Source organism: Pseudorasbora parva, chromosome 12 (assembly GCF_024679245.1).
Source record: "Pseudorasbora parva isolate DD20220531a chromosome 12, ASM2467924v1, whole genome shotgun sequence".
Classification (NCBI taxonomy): Eukaryota; Metazoa; Chordata; class Actinopteri; order Cypriniformes; family Gobionidae; genus Pseudorasbora; species Pseudorasbora parva.
In genome coordinates, this window is record NC_090183.1 from 25093994 (window position 1) to 25118014 (window position 24021).

General features: G+C 39.1%; 1 protein-coding gene across 2 annotated transcripts in view; it reads right to left on the bottom strand.

Annotated features, from left to right (window-relative positions):
- Positions 1–9980: 9980 nt before the first annotated feature.
- The window catches only part of pkn2b (protein kinase N2b), a 63730-nt gene continuing 49689 nt past the window's right edge, over positions 9981–24021 (bottom strand). The window contains exons 11-22 of one of the 2 annotated variants that reach the window (XM_067459560.1): positions 21050–21227; positions 20673–20799; positions 19900–20015; positions 19722–19797; positions 19438–19529; positions 16485–16661; positions 16317–16379; positions 16150–16226; positions 15916–16058; positions 11751–11858; positions 11485–11565; positions 9981–11394 (exon numbers count right to left, since the gene is read on the bottom strand). In XM_067459560.1, coding sequence (XP_067315661.1) covers positions 11191–11394; positions 11485–11565; positions 11751–11858; positions 15916–16058; positions 16150–16226; positions 16317–16379; positions 16485–16661; positions 19438–19529; positions 19722–19797; positions 19900–20015; positions 20673–20799; positions 21050–21227 — 1442 coding nt within the window. In that variant the 3' untranslated portion in view covers positions 9981–11190. The remainder of the gene's footprint in view (positions 11395–11484; positions 11566–11750; positions 11859–15915; positions 16059–16149; positions 16227–16316; positions 16380–16484; positions 16662–19437; positions 19530–19721; positions 19798–19899; positions 20016–20672; positions 20800–21049; positions 21228–24021) is intronic. The other variant, XM_067459559.1, reaches the window with a different exon arrangement.

Here is a 24021-nt window from a genome sequence, read left to right on the forward strand (position 1 = left end):
TTTATGTCTGGCTTTTTTAAGGTACCTTACATAAAAAGTTGGCTGCACACATATACTACCATTCAAAAGTTTGTGGTATGTATGATACACATTGAAGACTGAATTAAGGTGAAAATGATAATTAAGTTTTACGGTGCTGTTAATTGAGCAGTTAAGGTGCTGAAAATTCAGCATTGCCATCACAATTACATTTTAAAATGTAGCCTGGGTGAGCCTAATGGACTTCTTTTTAAGAAAAATATAAAATTCGCAAATATAAAATACCCCAAACGTTACAGTGGTATTAAAGTTAGAATAGGATGTTTTAAAGGTGCTTTTAGTTCAGGCCTCGTGAGATGGAATGCAGAACCATGCAGTATCTAATTTAGCTGTATTAATGATATAAGTTTCCATCAGTATATATTACAATATCTGACCCTCCATGCAGAAATCAGGAATTATTTAGTCCCAGCTTTTTTGCACATTGCACATCAGTTTGAAAACACGGTTCTAGCATGTTGCGCTTTGGTGCTCATGTCAGAGACACAGGTTTGAGTCCGACCCGCAACATATCCTGGTCCCATTTCTCTTGATCAATATTTTCCTGTCATTCTACCATCTTAGAATTTTTTTAAAGAATCAACTGTTTTTTTTCCCCAAGACAATATCAGTGGTTAACCTCAAGATGGCATTGTTTAACCTGACATTTTTCATATAGGTGGAACATTAATCCACTGGTTTCACAGGCAAGGCTTAAACCTAGTCTCAGACTAAAGTGTGTGTTTGAGTTGTTTTAACTGAAAACAACTTGCACAGATATCTGTGACTTTTTTTTTTTTTTGTAAGGCATGTTTAAAAAAGCTTCTTAAATGTCCTCATTGAACTAAGACCTAATCCTGGCTTAATCGAAGACCTGTCTGAGAAATCAGGCCTAAGTGATAGAAATGATATATTATTAGACAATTAATTTGTATTTGACTTCTTGGCTCTTTTCTGTTAGCAGCAAATGTTCAGTGAAGTTAGGGACTTGTGTTGATGCACAAACTAAAATACTTAACCACACTCATTAGTATGTCTCAATAAGAAGCAAATACAAAAGGGTCTGGAGACCCAACTCATGTTAAAATAGGAGGAATCCACAGAACTGTGCTAAAACACGATTAAGTTGTCTGAATTCCTCTTGCCTAATTTGCAGTATTACATCAGTGATAACCTAATTCCATCCTATATTTTTGTTCACTTCCTTTCTGCAGATAAAATATTCTCTGAAGCACCAGCAAGTGAAGGGCAGAGCCAACCTATTTCCCAGCTTCCTTTTCCTCTTCCTGTCTGTAAATCTGTCCCATGTCCTGACTGTCCCCTAGAGAGCATGTGTAGTCTACTATTTCGATGACATTTTTCCAAGATAGCGTCTGGTCACTGACTATATATATTTATATATATATTTCTCAAAAAAAATTGCATATTGTGATAAAGTTCATTATTTTCCATAAGGTAATGATAAAAATTAAACTTTCATATATTTTAGATTCATTGCACACCAACTGAAATATTTCAGGTCTTTTATTGTTTTAATACTGATGATTTTGGCATACAGCTCATGAAAACCCAAAATCTCAAAAAATTAACATATCATGAAAAGGTTCTCTAAACAAGCTATTAACCTAATCATCTGAATCAACTAAAGCCCCTTTCACACTGCGATTCCGGAAAATACACAGATAATGCGACCCGGCATTTGCTCCGTGGTCTCAACTTGTGTCCAGTTTGCGCACATTTCTGCTTGTTTAATTTTAGTTTCTTTTGTATACGAACACTCTCTGCGTTTAAAACACAGACTGGCTCTTCTGGCACTGCAGGGTTGTATTATTGAAAAAGAAAGCTCTAGGAGTCGCACGATAACTACGTACACGTTGCGGCATTAGTTTTGGCTTTTGTTCACACAGCGCTCGTCCCGGGTCGAATCCCGCAATGTTACTAGGTCCCCGACCCGGGTTCAATTCGGTAATCCATTCCGAAACGTGGTTGCTTTTACACCGAAGGCGACCCGGCAATGTTCCGGGAATATTTCGGGTCCGACGTGCAGTGTGAAAGGGGCTTAAGTAACTCTAATATAAAGGTTATATTATTATTTGCAGTAAGTGAAATAAGTATTTGATCCCCAAGCAAAATATGACTTAGTACTTGATGTGCAGAAACCCTTGTTGGCAAGTACAGAGGTAAGTTGTTTCTTGCAGTTCAACGGGTTTGCACACATCTCACCTCAGGAGGAATTTTGGTCCACTCCTCTTCACAGATCCTCTCTAAATCCTTAAAGGACAACTCCGGTAAATTTTTAAGTTTATCTTGATCGTTATATCTTTGTGAGTACAGTCTATAGAAGAAGGAAAAAAACGAACCGGATTGGTGCTTGCAACACGGAGTTATCACAGTTAATGCCCAGAGTCTGCTCAGAGAATGCTCAGAACTGACGAGCCGATGAGCAGAGCTTCTTCATACACACGACACTCTTCCCAACTGGACTATTTTTCTGGCTACAATGGAGTTCCCATGGTACTTCAGCGAGAGACACAGCTAGCCACCTAAAACAGGTGAATATAAACAATGGCTCAGTGGCTAAACGCATCTCGTTGTCATCTAAGGGCCCTGTTCATGTTGAACCGACATTTTAATTGCATTTTGTGTGTGTTAAGAGGCACAAAGACACCCTTTACGTTTATGCCCCCAAAGCTGCCGTTTTAGCTGAGGGGGGACTCTGGGCATTAACTGTAATAACTCTGTGTTGCAAGACACAGCTTTTTTTTTCTATAAACTGTACGAAGATAACGATCAAGATAAACTTAAAAATTTGCCTGAGTTGTCCTTTAAGGTTACTTGGCTGTCGCTTGTCAACTCAAAGTTTCAGCTTCCTCCACAGATTTTCTTTAGAATCCTGTACAGAGAAACAGCCCCAAACCATAATGTTTCCACCTCCAGCCTTGATTGTAGGGATGGCGTTCTTGGGGTCATAGTCAACATTTCTCTCCCTCCAAACCCAGAGTTGAGTTGATGCCAAAGAGCTAAATTTTGGTCTCATCTGACCACAGCACTTTCTCTCAGGCCTTCTCTGAATCATTTAGATAACCATTAACAAACTTCAGATGGACATGTGCCTTCTTGTGCAGGGGGACCTTGCAGGCACTGCTGAATTTCAATCCATTGCGGTGTACCAATGGTTTTCTTGGTGACTGTGGTCCCAACTGCTTTGAGATCATTAACAAGCTCCTCCCATGTAGTTCTGGGCTGTTCCCTCACCTTTCTCATGATCACCCGACCTTACCCCATGAGGCGGGATCTTGCATGAAGCTCCAGATCGAGGGTGATTGATGGTTATTTTGTATTTCTTCTATTTCCAAATAAATCGCACCAAAAGCTGGGTCCTTCTCATCAAGCTTCTTTCTGATGGTCTTGTAGCCCATTCCAACCTTGTGCAGGTCTACAATCATGTCCCTAACATCCTTTGACAGCCCTTTAGTATTGCCCATGGTGGTGGAGAGGTTGTAATAGAAGATAGAGAAAATAGAATAATCTAGAAGATATAGATTCTGCGGACGGGTATATTTTATACACATTAGGAGTACTTTCTTAATGTGGCAGGACTAATCTGTGTTCCACTTGGGCATATAACCATATAGATCTGTGGGAGGCAGAATTCTTACTAGTTAGTAGGGGATCAAATACTTATTTCACTTTATCAAATGCTAATCAATGTATAAGCTTTATATAAGGTGTTTTTTTCTGAATATTTTTGGTTGATATTTGGTCTCTATCTGTTAAATAAGCCTACCATAAAAATATGGACCCTTCTGTTCTTTGTAAGTTGGCAAAGGTACAAAACCAGGGGATCAAAACATTATTTTCCCCACTACTGCTGTTTGTGAATGTAAACATTCTGAATAGTTGTAAAGTCAGAGGTGCACAATGGTAAAGTTCTCTTTCTAATATTTGTTTGATATCTCACTATAGGAATGTCTCATGCGTGACCGATCGCAGAAGCAAATCCTGCTGTGTGAAATGTTTTGATTGAAATGACATCGCTGATGACCTACAGCCAGTTCTGGAGGAGTTATAGACCAGAATATCAGTATTTAAATAGATATATTTACAATTATATCAAACAGAAACCGAGCACAAGCATTTGCTTGACCAGCAGCACATTACAAAATTAGTTATTTATCTCCAAATCTGTTTGCAGAACACAGTCATTGCTTCCTGTGTCTCCAACCATTCCAGTATCTTGCGAGAACAGCGGTCTGACGCATACGTGATCTCACGTTGTTTACTTGTCACATCTCACGTGTTTAGTTGTGAAATGTTGTTTGCGCACCGGAGAGAGTTGTCAGTGATTCTTCCTATTGTAAATTCATGCAGTGTGAAACCTCCTGTCGCCTATCCATCGAGCAGTGTGAACACATCAGTGACTGAATGCTAACCCAGATAGTCAGATGAGTTTGGAAATCGTGCAGTCTGAACTCTGTATAACACGTCAAGGCGAGTTATCTGCTCACCATGCACCAAAAAGAAGGAAAATAAAATCTCTCTAATCACAGCAAAGCTCAGTGCTAGCTGTCAGGTTGTGGTGGACTTACCGTATGAAGAGGATGCAGGCTCCATTATGGCCACTGCGAAAGAGCCGGAGAACCCCGGAGGAAAAGGTCGTCCTCCACATCCTTGCGCTTGTGGAATGTGGATTTCTGTAAAGGATTCACATGGTCTATGCATCTCCTGTTTGGCCGCTAAACACGCTCAAGCATCACTATCCAAAACTATCCCCAATGGGCTTATGAGGGCCACTGTGCAACATTCTCAGCTAAAACCCGAGAGAGGACTCTGCCAGGAAATAGCTGGGAAGTCGGAACAACGCCTCTATGCTCAACCCAGAGAGGAACCTATGGATTGTCTGCAGGCTGCCAGCTTGTGAGGAGAGATGATGTAGTGTGTGTCACCCGTCATTACCCCATTGGTTGAAGATCCATTAACGGGAGAGGAAGATGACGATGACAAGGTGTTCAAGGGCAGAACAGTGAGAGGAGTTTGGTCTCCTGTATTCATAGACAAGCCTTTAACTTTTCTAGAGCTACTGACAGTATTCCAAGCTCTGAGACATTTTGTGTATTTTCTCAAGAATCATCATTTCTGCCAGAAAGACTCGGAAGAATTAATTCTGTAACAATAACTTTTATTTAGGAGCTCAGCAAGCAATCAAGTTCTTTGGCGTAGGCCCCATTTGTAATTTGCATTCCGAGGGTACGGAATTTGCGTATCCTGCCTGAATACAGAGGCAGGGGCGCAGCTCACCCCCCGCGAAGTAAGAAAGGGGGCCATCTGGTGGTAGTGGGGTGGATGGAGGGAGAGACATCCTGAAGTCTTCGGGGTAGAGGGGAGATCCCGTCTGGTGGTGTTGAGGATGATATGAAAGCCTAGCTAGTTGTGTAGGGGGGGATGGAGGAAAGGTCCCATCTTGGTGGTGGTGGGGAGGATGGTGGTGCTGAAGCGGTAGTATCTGCGAACTCAAACATGAGTAAGTACAACCTTTATATGCTCCGGTAAAGGATGTGATTGGATAGATGAGAAGGTAATTAGTGACGTAACGATTGAGTCTTCCTGGAAGAACTTGCGCTAACTTCATGTATTGGTCAGGACTGGCAATACAATGGTGATAGCCTACATAAATTGGCAGGGAGGAGTATGTTCTCACAAGCTTCACATGTTAGATTATGTGGAGCAGCAGGACCCACGTTCCAGGAATTATGGACAGGGGAGTAGACCTACTGTAGCCTAGAAATCTAGAAACACCCTAGCGGCAGCAAATCAAATCTGCCGCGAGTATCGTCTAGCAACTCTCAATACCTTCTGGTCAATGGTTTTCAGACCAAACATTTTGATGTGGGTCTGGCTTGTCAGGCTAGATCTACTGTCCAGAAGGAATCCTGTGCACAGGGAGTGGAGACTCTACTCACCATAGAGCTCTTCACATCGTGCGAAAGCCCGCAATGTCCCCTGTTCTTCTCTCTTGCCAGAAATGATGCACAAGCCCACGAGTGGCCAAGAAATGTTACTTTACACGTTCCCTCCGTTGAGCCTGATCAAGCCGAACCCTATGGATGGTTGCGGATATTGTGCAACTGCTCTATGACCAGCCATGGCCGTTACCAGCACACAGGGATCTCCTCTCACAAGCACGAGGGGAAATATTCCACCTCTCCCCTCAGAAACGTGCTCCCTTTCCTACAGCACCTTCTGGATAAGGGCAGTCTTTTCTAGTTTATTTGTCTGCTATCTCAGCATGTCATATTGGTTTGGCCTTGGTCTTTATTGACAATCATCTGTTGATTTAGGAGAGGTGCACGAAGGCTACACCCAGTATCGAAGCCGATGGTCCCACCTTGGGATGTTTGAGCCCATTGAAAAGATTGCCTTAAAGCTGCTCACTTTTGTTGCTTGCTCTCACTACAGCAAAAAGGGTGAGTGTGCTACTACATGCTTTATCAGTTCACTTCTCATCTATGATACTCATTCCTGGTGGTCAAAAAGTAACTTTTAATAATAACCTGGGATTTGTGCCTAAAGTGTTTAATCACAGGGTGCAGTTTAATCAGTGGACTTGCTAACTTTTTATCCACCACCCTTTTCATCTCCAGAGGAGAAGCGGGTACACTGTTTTTGGTCCAGTTCATACTCTTTATACGTATAGAGAAACCCACACACTTCATAAGAGCAACCAGCTATTTGTCTCGACGGCTGACTCTTACAAGGGAAAAATCTCCCATCAACGCCTTTCCCACTGGGTGGTGGAGACTATCGTGTTATGTTACAATAACGCAAATATAGAACCCCCATTCTACTAGAGGCATGGCTACATCCTGGGCTTTATTTAAAGGAATTTCTATCCAAGAAATTTGCTTGGCAGCCAGCTGGTCACCTCTGCTCGCTCACATTTGGTAGTTTATATAGACTTGTTGTGACACTACCCTCTCTGGCCCACTCTGTTTCTGCGAGTGAGTGGTCAGGTTGTATAATGTAGTTTTTAATAGGGTCAAATTCCTAATTTGATTCTGTTTTCACCTCCGTCTGGAGCGATTATTCAGATAATAACCCACTCATTCATTAGTCTGCTTTATCAGCATATCGGCAATACGGAGTTGTTTATATTCCAAAGTGAGATAACCTATGGATTAACCATGTTTCTATGATAACATGAAGCGAGGTATCTCACACACATTTGCATAATGCCTGACTATGTTGTACGTTGTCCGCAGGCGGACATACTGAGCAGCCCTTGAATGTAATTTCACTAACGGCTACTTCTCAAATCTCAGAGTTCAATGCAGGATTTGCAAAACGCTAGCTCTTAAAAATGGGTCAGTACTCAGTTTATTTGGACCAGCTTGCTCCATAGAATCACAACCATTAAAGGGATACTTCACCGCCTTCTCATATTAAACTGTTATTCCCTTAACTAAGACGAGTTGATGCATCCCTCTCTCGTCTCAGTGTGTGCACCTAATCTCTCTGACACGCAGTGACGATCTGATAGCATTTAGCTTAGCCCACTAAGCCCAGTTCATTCACTATGGTACCAAACAGAGATCAAGTTAGAAGTGACCAAACACCTCCACGTTTTCCCTATTTAAATACAGTTACACGAATAGTTGAACGACGAAGTAGGGTGACATAAAATAAAACGTGACACGTTTCTAAGCGGATTAAAAAGGAGAACTACGATGTATGGCGGAATAGCACTTCTGAGAGTACTTCAACTCAGCGCAGTAAAAAGTCCCGGCTGAAACATCCTCCCTCACATCTCCCCCTATTGTCAGAAATGAGAGAGGGAGGGGGAGATGTGAGGGAGGATGTTTCAGGCGTGACTTTTTTACTTCTAACTTGATCTCTGTTTGGTACCATAGTGAATGAACTGGGCTTAGTGGGCTAAGCTAAATGCTATCAGATCGTCACCGCGCATCAGAGCGATTAAGTGCATGCACTGAGACGCGAGAGGTATGTATCAACTCAGCTTCATTAAGTGAAATAACATAGTTTAATATGAAAAAGCGGTGAAGTTTCCCTTTAAGTATTAATAATTACTGATGTATATATTTTCTACCGGGTGTTCAAAATATGTAGTTTTGTGTTTTATATTGTGTAAGTTTCCAGCTACCTGGGGTTATTATATCTTACTGAAATAGATAATGGTAATCAGCTGTGGGCTACTATTCCCTAAAACAGTCTATTAATGCAGATTGTCTGCTGTTCTTTCTAATTTGAGTAAAGATGGAGGATGGAGCAAGATTTGTTTCACAAACATTTATGTAACATAATTAGTCATTCATGCTAGTGCTCGGCTCATGTATGCTCTGTTATTGAGACAATTCCCGCTTGTGCACCACAATAAATTCAAAATCTGGACACATCGGTTTGTTGGTGGACATACTCTTGTTAATGCTAATGGTGAGGAATTACAGTTGCAACATCTCAATGTATCTCAAAATGTGTAGCATATCCCTGACAAACATTCTGCTCAAGTCATCCTTGCGATGGAGGTTCAGGTTGAAAAACTTCCTTTCTTGGTCATCATTTTGGTCTTTACAGCGTGTACAACCTCTGAGCTTTAGGAAGCCTCCGGACGGAGCTGAAATGCATTCACAAAGGCATCAGTGTCAAGTCAACACTTCTCATTTAATTTGAATGGGGGGGATGCCATGCATTGCCAAACTGAATTATGGGTTCTGTTGCGTCGGATCACTGCTGTTGCTTGCGGCAGAAGTTTAAACGTTTTCAACTTTTCAAGCGATAACGCAGGCGTCAGCCAATCAGATCGCATATGCAAATACCCTAGCACAGACACTAGCCAATTGAGTTCATGCAACACCTACACCATGTAGGCTCATGCAAAGTAGGGATTTAAGGAGATAAATTCTTCCATTGAGTCCTTTGAGAATTGTCACACAAAAAAAACCCCTAAAAACTGTGGTGGCATGCAATGTATATTATGAGAAAATGTGTTTTTTTGCATTTTGATGCATGTAAACCTGTTGTAGGAGACAACCAAAACAAAATTAGGAGCCTTTAAAATAACACAATAGGCACTTTAAGAACAGCACCCAAGTGGGAACTATTTCACATGTTTATAATACTGAGCAGGGGAGGTTGTTTAAACACATTAACTTAATCTTGCAGACAGAGGAGGAGTTATGAAGGTTCAGAGTGGATGAAGCTTTCCATGGGAAAGCCTAGTTACTCATGTAATACACACCCAGACAGGACCAGTTAGACCTGCAGAGCAATAGCTTCTTTCACTCAGCAGCCAGGTGAGGTGACTCAAACATCAACCGCTTCTTTTTGTTTCACAGCAAATTTGTCACATGCCAACCACTGCAGGAAACGGGGAAAAATTGGCTTTTTAGTAAATCTCTAGACCGGTTTGCATGAGTCACTGATGTAAAAACCCATTGTAACATTAAGTACTAAAACTAGACCAACCGGTTTGACCAGACCGGTACATCAGTCATCTTCCCCCTGTAGTAAGATTTGCATCACATCATCACTCAGAAGTAAACCGCCAGTTCTTTATTTCTTAACAGACAGCACGCCAACACGTTTAATTGTGTCCAAGATGACACAATGTGTAATCATATACTTCTAAAGATAACACCGGCTTTCTGTATTGCAAGGTTATTACGCACATCGTGACCTAATTGATATCAAGCATGTGTAGGTATGGCGTCTAGTCCAACTTTGAAAAAAAAAGAAAACATTTTATATATATTAAAATAACTAACGTTTTTACACTAATAATAAAATACGTACATATTGATTTAGTCCACCTCAAGTCTAATTCTAAGTGCATGTAAACATTTTAAACATGTTGATCGTATGGGTGTGTGTCTTCATTAGTTTGTTTGGAGAGCACACATTCTTCTGTGAAGTTCTTACCAAGAGGAACAGACAGAAACCAGGTGTCAGTTAGTGTACAGAATGTATTTGAGGAAGGCTACGTGATACACTTGAGCGGAATTGTTGGCAGGAGTCCATCATAAGCTACCTCAGAGCGGGGCGAGTTCACTGTAGGAACAAATGTGTCTAACAAGTAGTAATGGTATTCACAGACATAGGAAACCATTTCTATTAAAGGTGGTTTAATGTTGACATATACAACCACAAAATGGCTAAATTGTGAGAAATTGATGTAAAATTACAAAGACCTGAAATAGACTACAAATTTCCTTTAAAAAATGTCAACTAATAAAACATACAGCCAGCTTTGGCATGACCACATGCCAAAAATATACATTTTTTGTATTCATGAATATACATTTTTACATTCCATTTGAAAAGTTCAGAATTGCTCTCAACTTTGAGCTGCCCTCTCCAAAATGATAATCTTACAATTCATATGTGTACAACCATTGTCATAACATACAGCAGATCCAAATGGATAATATTCTAAAAATACAGTATAAAACTATAACTTACATTTCTTTTGATGATTAGAGTACAAGGATGCTTTTATAGAAATGACAAATTCTTGAAAGATTAATTAAAATCGCAGCTTTCTCTCATTTTACCTTTAAAAAATTCAAGTTAATTTACCTGTGCTCATGGCCAAGGTCTTTTTTTAATCTAATAAGAAGGTTAAAGAACATTTGGCAGGAACGCTTTGGTAGGTTATCTGTGTCTGATGGTTTGGAAGCCCTGTAAAGAATTTAAGGCATTGAAGGGAATACATGAAAATAAATTATTCAATAAAATTCTCCTTGAGCAAGCGCCTCTCGTAAGGCGTTCCTATTATGGAGTGAAGAATTTGCAATTTGATGTCTTGGTCAGGTTCAGATCGTCAGTTGTGTGTCTGCCCCCAAAATCTTGAAGACGATAGGCACATTTTAGTCTTTGAAAGCAGAGAAAATGTGTGGAAAATGGAGAGAGAAGCTGCAGTTGATCCTGTTGAATCCTCACAAGTTTGTAAAGGTCACCAATTAGTGTCTCAGTGCTCCGACAATGAAAAGAAGCAACATTAGGCTACCAAGACTCAACCACTTCATTCTTGTTTCTTATATCAGGTTATTACCAATCCCTTGAATGGCACGAGTAAGAGCATTTTTCTTCTCTGATGTGTCCTATAGAAAGGGTGGTTCAGTGTTGAGCATGTGTGATCAGGGTTTATGAGGATCTGGGTTAACACCAGTCAGCGATGTAGTCAAAGTCTGCAAACATCTCCTGCTCGTTGACAGTCAGAACCCTCGGTTCACGAGGTGGAGTCAGTATTGGTGCCTCCGAGGTGAACTCGTCATCAAAGTTACTAACATCCTCGCGGTCTTTGATGGTCGGCACGAATGGAGGCCGGATCTTCTTTGTAAGCAGCTCAGCCCAATCCATAGACTGAGGGAGAAAAAACAAATGTGTGGTAAGGACTTTATCGGTGGAAAAAGTTAACAAAAAAAAAACAAGGAGGTAAAACAGATGGCCTACTCTGAAAAATGGATGCTTCTTCACTTCCTCCGCATCTTTTTCCCCTGCGCCAAGTCGCCGCTCTGGATTTCTCCTTAACAACTGGATAAGGAGGAGAATGTCTAAATCTTATAAACATAGCTAGTAAATTAATGCTAAGTGCCATTACACAAGAGAACAGCCTTTTCTAAAAAGCTGTGTTGTGATTTTAAAGATTGCCATACACAATAAAATGAGGTGCAGACTAGGGCAATAGTTAAACCAAAGCAGGACATGTCCAAACATACCCTTCTCATTATGGAAATGGCTTCTGTGGAGAGGAACCTTGGATAGCGAACTTCATCATTAACAATACTGTCAAACACCTCCTCTTCATCATCGCCAGGGAATGGGGACTGAGAAGAAAATGAGAAATAACCCATCACCACCACATAATCACACAACTTCAATGCACAATTTTATAAAAAACAAATGTATAACGCACATATATATACACATATACACACACACACACACACACATATATGTGTGTGTGTGTGTGTTTTTAAAAGTTCTTATTTTAATCTATGAACATGAGCTTATTAGTATTATCTTTTTAATAAATAGATTGTATTAATTAAAATTATAGTTAATAGTAGTGTTGTCAATGTTTCACTGCACTAAATTATGCAATAAAAACACACACAATTCATCATAACGCATTGATGTAAATTTGTAATTCAAGATTAAGTATCACATTCATGTTTTTGAGAAATCACGAAAGGAAACTTGGCAAACTAAACCATCAGAATAGACAGCACAGAATGTGCTATTTACATGGGACACAGTCTTGCATCATAAAAACAAACAAACAAAAAAACACGTTGGACAGAGCATAACAAAATGGGACATAATGCAGAAATCTTGAGACGATTAGCAAAGCTGACCTACTTGACACATTGTCCTAAAAACATTCAGCGAGATGCTGAAAAACAGTGAGATTTGTCACCAGGGGCCGGATTCATGAAACAGAATAAAATTCTTCTTAACTGCTAATTTCTTTATTTTCTAACTTAAAAAAAGAGAAAGAATATTTTTTATTCTCAAAAACTTTTGCAAACACTTTAAGATTGCTCTTAAGAAAACATTTAAGAAGTATTCACATTCCAGAAAAGAATGTTCTTAAAAATCATGGTAAATCATTTTTAAAAGTTAGGATAACCTCCAACCTATCTTAAAGCTGTCCTATGTAACTTTTCCATCCGCAAGAGGGCGCTATTCAAAACAAAGGCGTAGTTTGATGACGCCAAGTTTGAGGTCAGAATCTTAGGACATGTGGTTTTCACATCACAGCCAGTGGAAATGAATCGGGATAGGACTCGGGTAGAAATAATCGGGATACGATTATTAACGTTACTGTAGTGTAAAGCAGAGCAGTACCGAGTGTTGTGGAGCTGAGCAAGGCCGCTGGAGCGCTTGTTATGCAACACAGTGGGACTTTTATTATGACGGGACAAGGTTGCGGGTGCCATTTCTGCTTTTCCGGTCATGAGTATGAGGTAAAGCAGCTCTGTTTATCATATTATATACACTTGCATTTGATGGAGATTTGTGGGATGCACATCCAGGGCATGAAGCTCCCATTCCACCACAACCCAAAGATGCTCTATTGGGTTGAGATCTGGTGACTGTGGGGACCATTTTAGTACAGTGAGCTCATTGTCATGTTCAAGAAACCAATTTGAAATTATTCGAGCTTTGTGACATGTTGCATTATTCTGCTGGAAGTAGCCATCAGAGGATGGGTACATGGTGGTCATAAAGGTGGACGATACTCGCGGCAGATTAGATTTGCTGCCACTAGGGTGCGTCTAGTTTTCTAGGCTAGCCATATACTGGATGTTTATCCCTTTTCACAGCATTCTTTCTAAACTATAGAAATGGATGTGTGTGAAAATCCCAGTAACTGAGCAGATTGTGAAATACTCAGACCGGCCCATCTGGCACCAAAAACCATGCCACGCTCAAAATTGCTTAAATCACCTTTCTTTCCCATTCTGACATTCAGTTTGGAGTTCAGGAGATTGTCTTGACCAGGACCAAACCCCTAAATGCATTGAAGCAACTGCCATGTGATTGGTTGATTACATAATTGCATTAATGAGAAATTGAACAGGTGTTCCTATAATCATTTAGAATGATATGTCGTTACTCTGTGCGTTCGCTCAGCGACTGCTGTGACACTTGTTGTACACTGCTAAGAGTAAAGCGCTTCTGCTAAATAAAACCGGAAACCGAGGGGAACGCAGATATGACGGAATTGACAGGCGACTCCCTCAGACGTCCCGGCTCCTTGGTTAAAATAGTAATTTTATCTCAATTTACAAATAGTTGAAAACATTTGGAATATTGTAACTCAACTGAACAAAATATATACCACTGGCCTGGTGGTTTTTGGATATTTTACTGCAAAAATCCTACATAATGCACCTTTAAATACCCAAATGTAAGATGTTTCATTAATTTATTGGGTTGTTTCAAATATTAACCATTACAACATAACAATAGCTAGCTAAATATAATATATATTACTAATAGTACCATGGATATGGACGAGTACTCTGAAGTGACACGGATCGATCTTTTACACGTATGACGCGGACTAGCGGACACATTCACTGTAGAGAGTGTGCAAAAAATGCAGAGCACAAATGGATGGGAAAGACCGCTGCATCCTGAGACAGGCTCTATTAAAATAACGATTTTAGTGACAGTGCATTACAAACACAACGCCAAGTGATTAACTCCCGTCAAGACAGTCACAACGAAAATAGTCTGCACACTTATTATATCATCTCCGGTAATTTGCAGGCAGCCCAAAAAGACGGTCTTTGAGGTGTTTTTCATTCAGCGAGTATTCAGCAATGCAATCCAGACGCACCCTAGGGGCAGCAAATCTAATCTGCCGCGAGTGTCGTACACCAAATCTCAATAGACTTCTGAGCTGTAAAAACCAAACTCTGGTCGGGCCAATCACATCGTGTATAGTCGGTGGGCGGGGCTTAACATAATGATGACAGAGTTGTGCTTGCATGCTACTTATAAACACAGAAGCTCGCGAACAGCGGTCTTTCGAATCCGCTTTGACCGCGACTCTGGAAGACTTGGAGTTAAGCTTTTCTCTTAAAAAAGAACGGCACTGAAGTTCTTAAAAAGGGAAAATGTGTTCGGAGTTTTGCCGACCAGATACGGTGAAAGTTTAATCTGTCAACTAGCTCCGCTTCACATAGCTCTGGTTGGTTGTAGCGCTATCCTATCGCGTGCAGAGGGAGTTTGAAAGACAACCGTTTATCCCGCCCCTCAGACTGAGCCCTGCCAATGGTGAGTTCCCAGACCAAACGTCTTGATGTGGGTCTGGCTTGTCAGGCTAGCAATACCCACCTTTAATACCCAAAAAAATATTTGAGGACTTACAAATGTTTCAACAATTGCCCTTGTACATTCTCACGAACTTCTTAGAATTGATCTTAAGAATTGTCTTAACTTTTTTATTAAGAAGATTTTTGTGAACCCGGCCCAGATTATGTGTGAACGGTCCATTGGTCTACCTCAGAGAGATTGTCAACTTGTCACAACATGATTGCTGTGGACAGCAAGTCAGTTATATACTTATGTTTGATTATACTTTAAAACAAACAATATGTTGACATCTAAAGTCACATTTTACGTCTTTACACCATCAAGCTTTCTTCAAAAATGTGTTTTTGTCTTACCCTGATTCACTATGCTAAGCCAATTAATAAGTTCATATTTTAGAGCTGAGTCACTCACCCGTGCGTGTTTCCCCTTATCTTAGAAAAGTTGCTCTGGCTACTTTGTTAGTGGCATGGGTTAGCGGTCACAACGAGCGAGAAAGGTTTACATTAAGCACACTAAATCTCGAACCTCCAGGGATTCACTGTTTTAAATATAGCGCAAAAACAGGAGAGACATAGCTCATAATTGGGTTTTCAGAGATTCAACAGGCGAGTAAGATTTTTTTGTAATGTAGCTCTATCACAGTGTAAAGCATTATCTATTGTGAAGGGTCATTTCATTATGGTTGCTATTTCCCTGTGTCTGTTTTTATTTTCATGGCGGTACCGTGTCTGTTAATTGGTATAGCTATAGTAAATCTAAAAAGGTTATCTCTTAAGCCTACTATATTGAATGCTTTGGTTTGTGCCTTGACTGGGCAGATGAATATGGTTCAATGTCCTTTTGCAAAACGCTTGCAGTTTTGTTTTTAACCAATAGAGGGCCAGAAGTTGCATAGTGTACATTTAATTGTGATATGATACATTTACTTAAAATCTTTTTTTTTTTTAACCTAATTGACAGTTCACAACAATTATTAACTACAGTAATTATTAACTAGATTTTTCCATTGGGATCAATCAAGCATCCATCCTTCCATCAATCCGTCTACCATACCTCTCCAACCAACATCTCAAAGATGAGAACTCCCAGACCCCACCAGTCCACTGCTCGTGTGTAAGACGTCTCTGTTAAAACTTCAGGTGCTAAGAACTCAGGAGTGCCACAGAACGTACTAGTACGGTCTTTAAAGCCCATTCCTACATGATGGGAGATGGAATGAGTTACACTCACAGTACTGACAAACACATAAAATCACACAAACATTATTAATACAAGTGCATTATCTACCTTCTTTGCAGAGACCAAAATCTGCAATTTTGACATATCCCTCAGTGTCTAGCAAAAGGTTATCTAGTTTCAAATCCCTGCAGAAGAAAATGTATGAAAGTCACATGTGGTTCATAGAACATTCATAAAGTTTTGGCTTTGACAGTACATTCAGGACTGACACTTACCTGTACACAATTTTATGGTCATGCAGAAACTGCAACCCCAAGACTACACAAGCAGCATAAAAACTGAGGAAACAAAAAACATTTCAGATTGCAATCTAATGTTTAGCCTTTTAAGTAAGAAACGATCATGTCAGGGTGACAGCAGCAGTAGTAAATCTAGTCACTCACACAGCCCGAGGTTCTAAGAACACGTCTGCGTGAATGTGCATCATCAGGTCACCTCCTGCTGCGTACTCCATGACGAAACACACATGCTCCTTGGTCTGGAAGCAAGCGAAGAGGTTCACCAGGAACGGATGCCGGACACTGTTCACCGTCTCAAAGATCCTCTTCTCACACATGAGGCTGTGGATAGATATTAATAGTTAGTGTAAATTGATATCTGATGAAAAACAAGTCCATAACTTTTTTTCCCCCTGGTTAAAATAGGCATTCAACTTTCCTAAATGGTCCTATAGTGTACCAATGCATATTCAAAAGTAGAAAGATTCATTTAGTATGTCAATTAACATGGCCACATTACCTGTAATGCATAATAATTATAACGGATTATGCTAAATATACTGTTTTTGAATGGAATGTCGTGTATTAACCATGACTATTGATAATGTAAGTAACATTACAAATGTATATAGGTTATATTACAAGCATTTGTAGTTAATTTTTAAGTCTTAGCCTAATTATTCAAAAATGGGGGTATGGGGGTAGATGTGTGAGGAATTCCAGTGCCAATCAGTCAATTACTGACAGAATACAAAAATAGAAATAAATAAAATTGTAAAAAAAAAAAAAATAAATAAAAAAACTACTAAACTAAACTAACTTTAAAAAAAAAGTTTGACAATATTTCACAATTCTGAATATTATCAACTTAAATGTCCCAAAAAAATTGCACACCTTAAAATGGACAACTTAATGAATGTGACACAATTAAATATTATGGAGGCCTCTAAAGGAACATGACGATGGGATTTATTTATTTTTGATCAGAGGAAGGTTATATAGATTCCCCTAAGGAAATTTGCGTTCAATTGCAAAATGGGTCCCGCTTAATATTAGGTGGCCTTAAGTATCATGTACTTACATCAAAAAATAAGTACAATGTACTTACTGTGTAAAATTGTATTGCAAAACACCTTTGCTGATATTGAGGTGAGATACGGGTAGAGTTAGGGACAGGTGTGGTGATATGGATAAATTTAAGGGAAGGGTTAGGGATAAGGGAAGTGCCAATTGTGTAATTACAAATGTAAAAATTAATTACAGGCGTAATTACATGCAGGTATTTTTAAAATGTAAGTACAATGTAAAAACATGTATGTACACAATGTGCATTGTATCAAATGATTAATTACAATGTTAGTACATAGTAGTTAAGGCCACCTAATATAAAGTGGGTCCGCAAAATGTTTGAATGAAAGCATTGCGACCGAACAGAAAATTTTGCAAGAGAACGCAAAAAGCATTTAAATATATTTTGTCTCCCATCTCATATTTTTTTCCATCAAAGTATCCCTTTAGGGCAGTGGTCGGGAACCTATGGCTTGCAAGCCACATCTGGCTCTTTGACAAAAATCATGCATCTCACCAGGTCTCTCACCCTTTACCAACAAATGGTTGATAACAAAAAGTAGACACATCAATACAGATCCGCTCTCTGCAGAAAAAAAGTAATGCTAAATGAAGTTAAATGAAAAGTTTATGATAATAATATTCACATTGTAGCCTAGTGGCTGTGTGTGTTCTGTGTGTAACAGCTCCTGCAATGAGATTCAAGCAGCTGTAGCTTGTTTAAGGTAATCGAAAACCATTAAAGGGTTAGTTCACCCAAAAATGAAAATTATTTCATGAATTACTCACCCTCATGTCGTTGGACACCTGTAACACCTTCGTTCATCTTGGGAACACAAATGAAGATATTTTTGTTGAAAGCTGACGGCTGAGAAAGGCTTCCGAAAGGCCTCCATTGGCATTCAGTACATTTCCACTGACCCACTCAGGACCCATAAAAGGCACTAAAGACGTCGCTACAAAGTCCATCTCACTACAGTGGCTGTACAATAATTTTACAATGCGACGAAAATAGTTATTGTGTCAAAATAATAAAAAATCAAAATAACGACTTTATCCACCAAAGTAATTATTCATTTGTGTTCTAAAGATGAACGAAGGTGTTACGGGTGTCCAACAACATGAGGGTGAGTAATTCATGAAATAATTTTCATTTTTGGGTGAACTAACCCTTTAAGCAAAGCAGTGAAAATGTAAAAGTAGGCTATATAAACTTTAATATAGACCTATTAATAATAATATTGAAACTTGTGCTCTTCTGTGCAAAGAGACATTTTGAAACATTTCACCCGCTGGTACTTTCACTTTTGCCGTAGAGAAGCTTGTGATAAATAAACGCGTGGTATTTATGAAATTCCGAGCAGACTTTAGCAGATGAAAATAAATAATAAAAGCGCGATAAGTTACAAAAGAAAACTAAACTGACAGGATGCTGTGCGCGCGCTCCGAGCACGGCACGGACGAGCATAGCAGCCTTTATCTTCAGTTGCATGCCTAAACGTCAAAATAAACACAAAAATTATATCAAAATGCCAAGTCGAGTATTCACATAAACACAGTAGATGTAAGCACTGTGTGTGTTCACACACAAAAAGAGGATTTATAACAACCTTACAGTGAAACTGTTGCAACTTATTGTTTGCTGCATACTTGTTCATTTTTAGTTATGGACCTAATAATTACTACTGCTGAAATTGTATTTGAAGAAAAAAAAAGCAAAGCAACTGTTTTTTTTTTTTTTTACTGTGGCTCTTTTGGAAAAATGCATTAACTAAAAAAACAAAACAAAACAAAAAACAGGGAAGGGTCTTCCCGACCCCTGCTTAAGGGGCTTCACAGAAATATTGATACTTTAAAAACTCCACCATGTGGCTCCAACGTGTCTAGAGTACAGCTCTCTTTTTTGCCTTTAATAATAACAGGAAGTAAAACAGAAACAGAAAAGCCCCTACTGTATATGATTCCTGATGTCTCTAAAATGCTTCCTAACATCGTCGAGTATATGGAGATGTTCATTTAATTTACTTAAACACACAAACATAGCCTTTACCTGTCCACTTCATCCCTTGCAACAATGTCCCCTTTCTTCAAAGCTTTAATGGCAAACATTTCTCCAGTGGTCTTGTACTCAGCAAGTAAAACCTGTTGAATAATTAAACAGATAAGAATGAAACCGTGTCTCCAGCTGAAATCACAAACTGGTGGCATGTAGAGATAATCTACAACACATTATACAATTACCAAAAAAAGATGGGTAATGTACTGTACATTTACGGCACATTTTCATATTTCACAGAGCTTGGCTTATTGCACATGTGAAAGCACAAAGTTTACCTTTCCAAAGTGGCCACGCCCCAGAACAGCTACACATTTGAAGTCTGTCAAACTGAATTGAACTTCCTCTTCTTCCCTAAAAGCATGAACACACACTTTGAGCATTTGACTACTGTTAATGTATGCATGTTTATATGAAGGAATGATGTCAGTCAACACAAAATGGGGAACAGACTACCTTTCAGTTTTTCGTTGAACAGTCAGTTCCAGGTCAGGCTGCTCATTTTCAACCGTACTGTCATAATCTGGTTTAGCTACTGTGTTGTTCAGGAAGTCAAAGGTCGCTAGGGCATCCTGTAGGCAAGAGGCACTTTAGAGTCATTCCAAACCATAGCAAAAGAACTCTCCTTAAGGGACAGTTCTGCCAAAAAGGAAGATTCTGTCATTGTTTACTCGTTGATTTATAATATTGTTCCAAACTCATATGATCTGACTTTTGCCTATCAAACAGAACAGCATGTTGGGCAGGATATTCACATTGTTTCTTTTTCTTACGAACCAAAGTAAATAGCAACCAGGGGCACTCAAGTTCCACAAATGGCCAAAAAAGCCGTATGATTTGTATGCAATGAGTAGACTAAAAGGTCTTCATTTGATTCATTCACAGGACTTGGCGTGCTATATTTAAATATACATGAAAGTGAATGAAATTTAAGCGCTGCAGTGAAGATTATAAGTGAATATTATAGAATTAAATGTATTTTCCGTACCCAAAGAGATCATATGATTTTTATAGTGCTTTTGGTCATTTTGCAGGCTTGACATTCTGTGATCCCCTTTCATTGTATGGAAAAAGGGCTATCAATAATTTTGCTAAATTTTTCATTTTGTGTTCCACAAAACATATAAAGTTAGAGGGGTTTGGATCAACATGAATGTGAGTGTATGACGTCATCTTTTATACATTTCAGCTTTGGGTGAACTATCCCTTTAATACAACCACTCCTTTACCTGCACTTCTTTTCTGTCTGCGATCTTATCAGCTGGTGTCGTTTCCTCTATCTCAACTTCGATGGAGTGCCGTTTTGAGGGAGGGGTGGCTGCTTTGTCAAAGTCTAATTTGGTCACAGTGGGGTCGCTGATGACGAGAAGACAAATCATAACAGTTTCAACATAGCAGTAGCATCATTATGGAATGCATACACAGATACAGGCTGGAATGTTAAGTCATCTCATTATCTAAATATAGAGCACGAATTATGTTTCCAGACAGATTAGTCATTGTTTATCAAAGACTGCAGAATAACTTGAGGGATTTCCGCTACTGATGCTCTTTTAGGAAATTAGTCTGCGTGGATGAGATGGAATGAATTTGCACACATATGCACCTGGGTAGGGAGTCGGCGTCTGGGTGGCCGATGGGTGCCATTTCAGGGCTCAACGCTGAGCCCAGATCAGTCGGCTGAGGACTGAAGGAGTTATTGATTGACGGAATGGCTCTTCGCACCAACCTACCCCAGGTGGCGATGTTAATGTTCATCTGAGGGGCACGAAGAAATGTTTTCCCTAAGAGAAAGAAGGTTTATGCATGAGATAAAGAAACTTCAGAGCAGTAGATAACATTAGTTCCAGAGCCTAGTATGCTACTTAGCTACTTATGCAGGCTGTATATGCTACATTTTCTGGCAAGGTTTATACAACTATGAGTGTGTTCAGGACCAAAAAAAAAGAAAATGATACATTTAGTACTGGTTCGCTTAGTATTTACGGTCATTTTTAACGCCAAACCTAAAGATACAATGACATTTTGTGACGGAACTGGGCTAAATGCACTCATTGTTACCAGCTGAGAACTCACAAAGAGCTTAGAAAATGTTTTAAGGAGTCGAAACACAGCCAGGAATTCCTCCGTTACACACATAAATATAGGTATGCTGCAAGACAACGGTGTTTCCAATGTCTATTCTGAACTTTAATAGGCAACATCGCGACTCTGATGAGACAAACCAGGTAGACATGAGCATTCTGTAATTTGGAAGGGTGCACGTCATGTTTTTGGCCGTGTTGCATACATATTTTTAGTGTAACCGCTCCAGAGTTCATTTGGCAGTTAGTGACCTCCTTTTCAGGGGTCACTAACGGAGCAATCTGCATAATAGGTTGTTTTAATCAAACCAAACAAGCCAAGTGTGAGGGGAGGGAGACAATCATAAATTAAGAAAAAAATACAAATTATTATTTGCAACGCAAGGCTGCAAGTCAATATGAAGGCAACTTAATAGATTCTAATTCTTCAAACACTTTTTACTTTTGGTTCCTTAACTTTTAAGGCACATTCATTTCCAGAAATACAGGATCTCAATGTGGTTCCATGAGTAAATTGGTACACATTGCTGAAACTAAAAATTTATCTTTTTTTTCTTCTGTCATCACAATTCCTGTCTAAATGTGCCATCAATACTATCTTTCCCATATTGTGTATAAGTATTAAATATATCTCAATATCCTCCTATATTCTCATTCTTAATAAACTTTTCTTTTGCAACCTTAATTTTAAAGGCCCTATATGGTTAAGTCCCATAGATATAATGTGGCTCCATGATCAAATTATTGAATATGTATTGTCTACACCAAGGTAGCTATATTAAAAGCTATATTTAATATCATCTACTCAAAATGATGAAATTAAAAGTATTTTTTGTCCTTTTTTTGTCAGGAAGATGCATAGATAGAATATACAATTTTAAAGCATAGCCTATAGCCTAACTGAATGTCTTTGAAATTTCAGCCAGTAATTTTTTTTAAACAATGGCACTTTATGTTAATGTTTTTGTTTTTTAAAACAAAATGTTTTAAAAAAAAATTTAAATGTTTTTTTAACTAAATGTTGTCGCAACCATGTATGAATAAATGAAAATGCATATTTTTCAATTAAACGTTTGAATACGCTACAAGTTACTTAAATATACAATGTTTGTTTCTCTATTTAACTGCATTAACTTACAATAGTGAAAGACAACTTCCCTTTTTTAATCATGTCTTCCCTCAGGGAGATCGAGTGCTTTTTTGAATGGCTGAATGTTGGACTCATGAACAATAATCACGTTGTTCGCATCCACCCAAACTGATTTACCAAAATCAAATGCGAAAAGTCAAAGGGATTTGCCGTTTGCTGTGAAGCGGGAGCGACCAGCCGGCACCGGCAGAGGATTCTGATGGGTCTTAAAGCCTAAAATCGAACGACAAACAATGATTTGTCTGGGAATGAGGAATGATTAATTCTCAATTTAGCGCATATGCCTGAAATTGATCATTTTACATTGCACTGTGCATAAAGCTGGTGCATAAAGTTACATAAAACATCACTTGATCCCGTTTACAAACAGAGGTGGTGCTTTAGAACAGTGTTTTGCTAAAAGAGTGAATGGCAGAAGAATCCAGTCTTGTCTACATACTATTTATTTATTTTTTTAAATGTCTGAACACAATAAAAATAAAGTTGTAAATAAAGTTGTGCAACTCTGTTTACCGGAGTAACCAGGGTATTTCTGCTTTTCTACAAGTGCCACTCAGCGGCGTAGCACCACATTTTTGGCCCTGGGTACAAACCATCTTGCTGGGCCCCTGTACCAAATACCATAGTGACATTTTTACATTTTTATTGCAATTATAGAACCACAGTGTACACTAACCGCCATACTAGACATCCAGTCTTTGAATTACGTTTTAAAACAAGTCATTTTCAATCATTAAGATTGCATTAAAACTCTGAACAATCCTGTACTTAATGTCTAAGCGTGTGCAGGCTATTTTGCATAACAATGCGGTAAAATAGGCGCTAACAATGTATTTTCATGGGTGTTTAGATTTTTTCAATGGAGGGAAATGTACAGTGTTTTCATGTAAACTTCTGACTTTGGGGAGTACTGCAGCAGAAGAAGAGAAAAGCTGCACAACTGCCTGGAGTGGCAGTGGGTTGACCTCCCAGCTCCGCCTGCTTCTGCTTCTCACTCTCTGTCATTTACCTAGGAATATTGTTTGCTTGCTAAGTAGGGTGTGATACTATAAAGAATTGGTATATTGTTCAAATAGACTACGAACATTGTCGTGTACCACGTGGAATACGTGTGATGTCATGATGACGTGAATATGCACGAGTAAAGAGACAAGTTGAGTTCACGAGCAGTAGGTCTCCATTCTGATTCAAATCGATGTCTTTAGCTAGTTGAAGTAAGGACACAACAAACATAAATTTATGCTTTTCTACCTGGAGTAGATATTTATGTTAAAACGTCAGTGCTCGATGATGCATTTGAAGCTCACCTTTCTTTTCAAAAAACTGAGTGAGCAACTTTCTCTC